Raw genomic sequence first — 9,979 nt, 5'->3', positions numbered from 1 at the left:
GGGGGGGGGGGGGGGGGGACAGTACAGTACAATGGTAAAGGCTCTGGAGTAAGAAACTAAGTCCAAATCCCAGTTGGCTCTTAAAAGGCTGAATTCAACCTCTCTATGTCTCACTTATAGGACTGTCTGGAACACAGTAAGCTCTCAATGTTAGCAGTTATTAGCCATTATCATTATTATTATTGCAAATGGGTTGGACAATGTGCAAATCAGCTAATAAGACCAACTCAAAGGCAGATAGAAAGGCTCTAGTAGATAAGCTTGCTGTGTTAATAGAATACAGCTTGAGCATCCCAAATCCAAAAATTAGAAATCTGAAACTTTTTGAGTGCCAGCATGACACTCAAAGGAAATGCTCACTGGAGCATTTTGGCTTTCAGATTTCCGAATTCTCAACAAGTAATGCAAATATTACAAAATTTAAAAAAAAAAATTTTTAAAAATCCAAAATCTGAAATACTTCTGTTCCCAAGCATTTTGGATAAGAAATACTCAGCCTATATTTCATCTAGACACAGTGCACTTCTAAGAAAGGTGTGTCGAAAGGTCTTTCACCATGACAGGATTTGGTTAGTGTGGCTTCAGAGTTCTATCATTTTCTGCAGTATATATTTCAAAACTGTGCAAAAAATGTACCATGACTTTTAAATCTTCTTGATGGAAACTTCATATTATTAGTAAGCAATATATTCCTATATGACCATTTGATGCTTTTCACCTTAAACTCACCTTGCCTGATATTAACATTTCTATACAAGTTTTCTTTTTGTTAACATTTGCCTAATAAATCTTTTTCTATTCCTCATCTTCAGCATTCCTGTGCCGATTATTTGAGGTGTTCTTATAATGAACATCAGGCTGGACTTTGTCTTTTTAAAAATACAATCTCAATCTCTTAATTATTAAACTTAATCCATCCACATTTAATATAATTACTAATTGTTTTGAGTCTATTTCTGTCATGTTATTCTGTCTTAATGGTAATTTTTAAAAATACTGAATTGAAATACTACCATCCCACTTTTTAAAAAATTCCATCATTAAGGCTTATTTTTCATTTCTGTTGAAAATGGAAATGCTTATGGTTATCAACTATATCTGAACTTGTATTTAACATAACTTCTTTTTTTACATAACTGCTATTCTCAAGCTAAGAATCAACTTTTTAATCTGTATTTAGGCAAATCCCATTGCTGACTTGCAAACAGGTAAATTTATGATATGGGCCTATTAAATTGCATCTGTTACACTGTTTAAAAAAACTAAATAATTTTATTTTAAAAGACATTTAGATCTGAAAATTCGATTTCATATATTGTTCTCCAATTTCTGCCACACTCATGCAGAGACACCCAAAATGATCATGTAATGAATAATTTCCCACAATGAAGCAACATGGCATGCAGTATTTCAAAAATTAGAATGATGATACTAGTATTCTGAAAAACAAAAACAAAAAAAGAGTATATTTCATGTATGCATACCTCCCACCACCTTCTTTACAGTTGGGACAGGTGCAAGCTACCCTCCGAAGTCTTTTTCCTTCTTGATGTTGTTGGTCCCCTTCTTCATCTACCACCTGTACTCTTAAGTGTGTTAGATCATTGGTATTCAATGTAGAATCACCACTGAGCTGCCACTCTTCAGGATCAGGTTCTTCTTCCTTGATCCTAATATCTAAAGAAAAAACAAATACAGATGAGAAGCAGCCCATTGGCCAAAAAGATAGCATGAGACCTGAACCTCTGTAAGGTAAAGTAAACATTATGTAAAAGTCAAAAATCATCTATTTGTGGAGCATAATCACTGCTTCTCATTGTGGCTTATTCCTTTCAAAGCAATCTATTTCAGTCTAAATATCAGAGATTTAAGCAAAAAGAGAATAAAGTTAGCATGAGAGCTTATTTTTTTAAAAGATTCCATACAAAAAGCAGGTAATATTTTTGAGCAAACTGAGTCATAAATCGAAAACAATCTAAAACTTTGATTACAGTTGTTCAACTAATCAATAAATCCAATGATCAATTGAGCTGGAACAAATTCTAGTGCCTTTAATCTCACTTTTACACTCTGCATCCATTATGTCTATCTGTAGGTACTACATGAACGTAAAAGAAGGTAGCATTCACTTGAAACTGTTACTCACAAACTTAAGCTTTAAAGTCAATCACGATTAAAATACCTGTAATGGCCACAACATTACTGTAGAAGGAAGTACAGAAGTATGAGACACTTTCAATTTTCAAGGAGTTTTATTATAAACCAGATTGGGAAACAAAATGAGCATGAAGTGGTGGAAAAGAGAGAATATGGCAGGAAGTTATGTCATTTTCTTGGCAGAGCCAAGCATCTTTATTTATATTTCTAACTGAAACTAAGAACAGACCAATTGACGTTTTTTCCCTCTCAGAAAACTGATTTTTAAAAAAGAAACAATAAATGATTTAGAACACTGAGTATAACCATCTTTGGTAAAACAAATTCCTGTAAATTTTTACTTTGATGTATGTAAACTAAAAAAATCTTAATTATTTTAGATTTGTATTAGTCAATAATAGCCTTAAAAAACAAATGTGCCCAATAACCCCTGAATTTATACTATGAAACTAGAATGTATAACCAACAATCAAGAAAATTATCTCCAACAGTATTAAACTAGTTTATTTTATCAGTATAACCACATCAAGTATCAAGAAAAATAATGAGAAAAGTGGTTCTAGCCTGGGCAACAGGGTAGATCATAGTGCCATTCACTGAGATAGGAAATACTGGAGAAGGTCCAGGTGGAGGAGAAGAACAGTTAATGAATTCAAGGTTGAATCACTGAGAATTGTGAGACAGGTAAGAAGCTGGACCTACATACAGTCCTGGAGCTCAGAAAGAGTACATGCTAGAGATACAGAGTTGGGAGTTATCAAGTATATACAAAGTGATGGAGCCCATCCAAAGAAGCAGATTGAGCTATGATACAGAGTTGGGAGTTATCAAGTATATACAAAGTGATGGAGCCCATCCAAAGAAGCAGATTAGGACGAGAAGAGAAGAGAAGGTGGCCAACAAGGAACATAAACATTAAAGAACAGCAAGAAGAGAGCAGTCAGGAAAATGTGATACCGTAAAAGAAAAGGAAAGAATGTCTCACGAAGAGGAAGTGGACAACATCAAGTACTGCATATAAATCAAGAAAGAAACTGACTAAGGAAGTGAGCAAGAAATGAGAAAGTATTAATAACAAGTATAGACAACTTTTTCAAGAAGTCAAGTTGAGAAAAAGACAAAGAAACATGGCAGTAGAAGCTAAAGGGAACACAAAAGGAAGGGGGGGGAGGGTTGTTTTGAAAGACAAGAAAAAGGAAAATGTTTAAATGCCTATGAAAAAGATCCATTACAGAGAGAGAGGTTGAAAACACAGGAGTAAAGTCCCTAAAAGTCAGAGGGGGGTCAGGAGGAGATGATAATCCACTGCACTTGACAGGCTTGGCTGATGGAACACCTTTTCCTCTGATATATGAGAGAAGAAAGGATAAGGGTGTGTTCATTTACCCAATATTTATAATAATCTACTATGTGCCCAAAACTGCAAGGTCCAGATATAGAACAGATTTGATTTGATGGCTGAAAATTAAGAGGAAAATGAAGGAGATCCAATCTCTTATTTCTCTTTTCTCAGTGTAGAGGTGAAGAAAGACCAGGTATGTATAAAATCCTTTCAGATATATAATGAGTCTTAACCTCTGTTCCTTTATAATTAGGTGTCTACCTGTATCATTATGACAAAATGTTGAGCAAGTATAACACTGTACAGATATTCTTGGACTTACAATGGTATTACGTCCTGATAAACCCACCATAGATTGAAAATATCCTAAATCCTAAAATACATCTAACCTACAGAACACATCATAACTTAGCCTAGCCTAGCTTAAAAGTGCTCAGAACACTTACATTAGCCTATAGTTGGGCAAAATCACATAGCACAAAGTGTTAAGTATCTTCTGTAATTGACTGAATATTGTATTGAAAATGAAAAACAGAATGGTTGTACTCAAAGTATGGTTTCTACTGAATGCATATGGCTTTCACACTATCAAAGTAAAAAAAATCCATCCTAAGTCAGGAACCATCTGTACTTGCTTTTTACAAGTTGAATGAAAGACAGCATCATACAGACATCACATATACAGAAGTGGATAAATTTAAGTCCCTAAAATGAGGAATTTTATAGGATATTTTAAAAGCTGCTCATTTTAGTTTAATTTCCAACATTTTATGAGTATTCATTTAACATTATTTGTGATTAGACAGTAGGAAAAAAAGTGGAACAAAATACCAATATTAAGAATGGATGAAGGTGTCTTGTAACTGTAAGAACAAACACGATTTTGAACAAAAGAAGCTACACATACATACATTTTCTCTCTTTCTCTCTCTCTCCTGCTATATGCATATTCATATATAATAAGTACATCGGATGAAGGTGTCTTGTAACTGTAAGAACAAACACGATTTTGAACAAAAGAAGCTACACATAAATACATTTTCTCTCTTTCTCTCTCTCTCCTGCTATATGCATATTCATATATAATAAGTACATATATGACACCTATACAGTAATCCCCTCCTTATCCCCCAGGGATGCATTCCTGAAACTGCACATAGTATCGAACCCTATATATACTGTTTTTTCCTATACATACATAACTATGATAAAGTTTAATTTATAAATTAGGGATGGCAAAAGGTTAACAACTAATAGAACAATTATAACAATATTAGGGTACTTCATTAGCCTATAATGAAAATATTTCCTCAGATAGTTCGAGGAGAAACGGAACCGAAAGATAATAAAACTCTTTCCATGAACTTTATGAAGTACCCTCATACACTGTTTTAAAAAAAGAGGTTACATAAATATGGTCTCTTCTCTGTGTCTCTCTCAAAATATCTTACTGTACTAGTAGTACTCACCCTTTCTGTGATCTGTCCATCTGATAACCAAGATGGCTACTAAGTGACTAATGGGTGGGTAGTATATGAGTATACAGCATGAATAAGCTGGACAAAGGGATGATTTACATCCCAGGCAGGACAGTGCAAAGTTTCATCACACTACTCAGAACGAGCAATTCAAAATTTATGAATTGTTTATTTCTGGAAGTTTCCATTTAATATTTTTGGGCCACAGCTGACCAGGGGTACTGAAACTACAGAATGTGAAACCACAGATAAGGGGGGATTATTGTATATACAGGGAATAGGATCATATATAATTTTTTATATAAATAAAAAATTCCATTTATATAAAACTCAAAACAATGATTCCAACTATATGACATTCTGGAAAAGGCAAAACTATAGAGACAGTAAAAAGAAGATCAGTGGTTGCTAAATTTTAGGAGGAAGGGAGGGATAACAGAGCACAGAGGATATTTAGGGCACTCTGTAAGATACTATAATGGTGGATGCATGTCATACATTTATTCGTCCAAACCCACAGAGTGTACAACACCAAGAGGGAACCCTAATGTACAATATGGACTTTGAGTGATAATGATGTGTCAGTGTAGTAGGTTCATCAACTGTAACAAATGTACCACTTTGGTGGGGAATGTTGATCATGGGGGAGGCTATGCATGTGTGGGGGCAGGAAGTATATGGGATATCTCTATGCCTTCCTTTCAATTTTACTGAGAATCTAAAACCAATCTTAAAAAATTAAGTCTTTAAAAGGAGGAGGTGAGGGGAACCACTCTATGGTGACAGAAGGGTGGTGGTGACGGCCTACTTTTGAGGAGGGTAATGATTAGTACCGGGAGATTACTGGGTTGATAGTAATATCCTATTTCTTGATCTGGGTGGTTGTTTTTCCTATGTGTTCATTTTGTAAAACTTTGTCAAGTTATACACATGTGCTTTGTACATTTTCTGAATGTATATCATACTTTGATATAAAAATTGTTCTTAAGAAAGTATTTTAAAGTAATCTATAGAAGATTGCTTAGGAATTGTTAACGACAATTTCTTCTGCTGTGGTTTCATCTCTAGTTACCACTTGCCGACTAACCCTTTCCCTATTTTTACACCTCCTCCCCCCAAAATGTCCATAATTTGAAGTTTATAATATAATTTTTATTCACTCAAAAAATATGTGAGTGGCTACAACGTGCCCATCACTATTCCAGGTTCTAAGGACAAAGCAGTTAACAGGAGTTAAATTCATGCCTTTATAGAATTTACCTTTTAGTTGGAAGAAGATGGAACAAATAAACAAGTAAATACATAGTACTTTAGGTGGTGGTAGAGTCTTGTGAGGAAAAAGTAGGGTAAGGAGAGATAGGAAGTGAAAGGAGGGGAGTAGTTGTTATTTTAAATAAAGAGAGTGGCCAGATAAAGCTTTGCTGATATGGAGACATTTAACCCTTAAGAAAAGGAGCAAGCTGGGAGGGGGGGAAAGTATTCCAAGCAGAAAGAAAAGCAAGTTAGATGTATGCTCCGTGTGTTCAGTGAAAAGCAAAGGAGGCCTATGTGGCTAGAGGGGAACGAATGTGGAGGAAGAGCAGTAAGTGATAAGATTACAGGGGTAAAAGGGCAGGAGGAGAGAGAAGAGATAAGATCATACATGATGTTACAGCCCATTGTGTATTACTTTGTTGGCCATTATAAGGATGTTACGTTTTATTCTAAGTGAGGGAAGCCCTGAAGGATTAAGAGAGGTGATAAAATTTGAACTGTATTTTTTTATTAAAATAAATCCAGGGTCACTCTAGATGCTATAGAAAGTAGGGAGACTAATTAAATTAGGAAGCTACTGTAATTATTAAAGCAAAAGATGATGGTGGCCTAAAACAGGGTGCTGATAAAGCAGTGGTACAATTTGTCAGTCAGGAAATATTTTGGAAGAAGAGTCAAAGGCATTTGCTAACATTTAATAACAGGTTATTATGTGAAGTGTGAAAACAGAAAGGAGTTAAGATGCTCCCAAGGTTTTTATACTGAGAAACTATAAAGATGGAGTTGCAATTAACTGAGATAGGGTAGACTGGGGAGGTAGAAAAGATTGCAGGGGAGGGGTGCCAATGAGGGGCATATTTTTGGATATGAAAGTTTTGAGATGCCTATTAAATATCCAAATGAAGATGTTGATCAGGCAGTTGATGAGTCTGGAGTCCAGGTAGAAGTTGGTGCTGCCGACTAAATTTGGATATCATTAGCAAGTTGATACTAAGAGTCACCTGGAATATAGCGAAGATAGGAGGAAACCCTGGGGGCATTCAAAAATTAACAAATAAAGATTAAAAAAAATCATCAAAGGAGACTGACAGTGACCAATGAGAAAGAAACTGGTATCCAAAAGCCAAATGAGGGCTGGCAGGGTTAGTTCGGTTGGTTAGAGCACAGTGCCAGTAACATCAAGATCCTGGGTTCAATATCACCAAAAACAAAAACATACAAACAAAAAAGCCAGATGAAGAAATCATTTCAAGAACATAATCAACCATGTCAAATGCTTGGTAAGTCAAGTAAAATAAGAACTAAGAAATGACCTTTGGATGTAACAATGTGGTAATCACTGGTGATCCTGACAAGAGCTGTTTCAGTGAAGACAAAACCCTGCCTAGATTTAAGAGAACAAAAAGAGATGAACTGGAGACAAGTATAGGAAACTCTTCCCAATAGTTCTGTTGAGAGAGAAAGCATTATAAGAATGTTACTAAAGTCCCTAGGTTAGCCCACAAAGATAGATTTAACACATGAACACAGTACCTGAAATACTGTAAACTAGACTTTATATTCAGTAGCAATACTTACACAATATATATACTACAATATAAAAACTGAATATGCTTATTTAAATTTACTTTTGGTATCTGAGGAAAAACAAGTTTAAAGGCAAAAAATGCAAGTGATAAAAACAAATTCAAGGATCTCTGCGTAACACATTTAAGAATTTTAGAAACATCTAAAAGCACTGGATTTTTATTATGTCTGTTCTCTACCTCAAAATGTTTACATTTCCTTTACATCTGGCCTGGTATGGCACTGACAGTATCCTTGTCTATGATTATGGTTGTTTTCCAGGCCAATAAAACAAGCTCATGAAAGGGATATACATATATATATAAAAGAAAAAAATTGCTGCACACCTGGGCAAGAGTTGAAGAGGGAAACAGGAAATTTAAATGATGAAATGCACGCACACACACACACATACTCACAGGCACACACAATATGGTTACAGAGATAAGACTAATTTTCAATATTAGTTAAGCATTAATAACCCAGGGCATGCCTAGACTTCTATTAAAAATATTATGGGAAGAAAATCCGAAATACCTCTTCCTAAAACTAATTGCTAATTATTTATCAATAGAGCTAATAGAATATTTAAGATAAATTCTTAACTGGTTTATCAAGTCTGAAATATGCATATTTAATTTAAATAGCTACCACTAGATAAATGATTATGGTACTGTTGATAAAATGAGACATTCTCTTTTATCAATAGCGTATCATTAGGATTTTGTTGTTCTTATCAAAGTCTTTCATATTCTTTGCCTTCAGTTTAAGTACTGATGAAATTCTTTTGACTTTAAAAGATTATTTTATTTACATTTTCCCTTTAATCAGTTTTACCTGCCATAAAAAAGTTAGCTACACAGAATTACAGGATAATTCTACAAGTAGATTTTCATAACTATTCAGATTCCTATGGACATTTCGGAGCTACCAAGTCTTTTTTTCATTTTTCTTTTAAGGAGATAGCTGTAAAGTGTAGACATGGGTTCCTAAAAATATAACTTCACTAATCTAACCAAATGAAGTTAATACTTTAGGGGCAGGTTTTAAAACAAATTTTATTCCCTTACCAAATATAATAATAAGGAAAAAATACACACACACATATACACACACACTCTCTCTCTCTCTCTCTCTGTGTTTTAACATTAAGCAATCTCTTCCCCCAATTGTTACTCTTCTATAACTGCTCCTCTCCCTCCATGTAAAATTAATCTTTTAATTATCTTCCATTTTTGTAACAGTTTTCCAAATTATCTTCAAACTGTTTCTACCCATTTGGGTGTTTTAACATTAAGCAATCTCTTCCCCCAATTGTTACTCTTCTGTAACTGCTCCTCTCCCTCCATGTAAAATTAATCTTTAAATTATCTTCCATTTTTGTAACAGTTTTCCAAATTATCTTCAAACTGTTTCTACCCATTTGGAGATTATACATTAATAAGATTACTTCTCCTATTAAATCTAGACAATATAAGCTTTTATAGAACATACACACATACATATGAACATAACTGGAAATGACTGATTTTCTATAAATCATTATGCCCTATAGAAGATGTTGTTTTATAGTATTACCACAAATATGTGAGAAAAAGACTATATGACCTGCAATTAATACCCTGTGAATAGGGAAACATTAGTTTCCCTTACTTAATCTGAATACTACATAGTCCCTGTTCTACTCTATCAGATGATGATGATAGCTAACACATAAGATTTACTACTTGTCAGGCACTGTCGTAAGCACTTAACATATACATTAACTCACTTCATGTACCCAACTACCCTGATGTTAGTATTAATTTTTCCCCTACTTTCTAGATGAGAAAATAAAGAAGTCTCACAGTTGAAAACAGATGGAACCAACACATAAAACAAAAAAAAACTGTAAAACCATATTGCAGGTATTGGTAAGGACCAGTTCCCTACCAGCACCAGTTCACAGGAATAGCATCTTTAAGTTAGCTTCCCCTACATATAAATATGTGTGATTTTAATTATAGTGTGATCAAATTAATGACTTTAAGTATCTGGGAAGGATAAAGAAAATGTAGTATAGGGGCCGGCCCGGTGGCGCACTGCTACAGTGCGCCGCTTGGGAGTGCAGCAGCGCTCCCGCCAAGGGTTCGGATCCCACATACAGACCGGCCGCTCACTGGCTGAGCGAGGTGTGGGCGCG

General features: G+C 34.7%; 1 protein-coding gene across 1 annotated transcript in view; it reads right to left on the bottom strand.

The window, feature by feature from the left end:
* Nucleotides 1-9,979, bottom strand: part of SP3 (Sp3 transcription factor) — a 43,339-nt gene that overhangs the window by 9,958 nt on the left and 23,402 nt on the right. The window contains exon 2 of the mRNA XM_008567386.1: nucleotides 1,485-1,677. Within this exon, the coding sequence (XP_008565608.1) occupies nucleotides 1,485-1,677 (193 nt within the window). The remainder of the gene's footprint in view (nucleotides 1-1,484; nucleotides 1,678-9,979) is intronic.

The sequence above is a fragment of the Galeopterus variegatus genome, unplaced genomic scaffold, assembly GCF_000696425.1.
Source record: "Galeopterus variegatus unplaced genomic scaffold, G_variegatus-3.0.2 Scaffold317, whole genome shotgun sequence".
NCBI lineage: Eukaryota > Metazoa > Chordata > Mammalia > Dermoptera > Cynocephalidae > Galeopterus > Galeopterus variegatus.
Note: the sequence above shows the minus strand (reverse complement) of the source record. Positions and strands in the feature narration are given on the sequence as shown.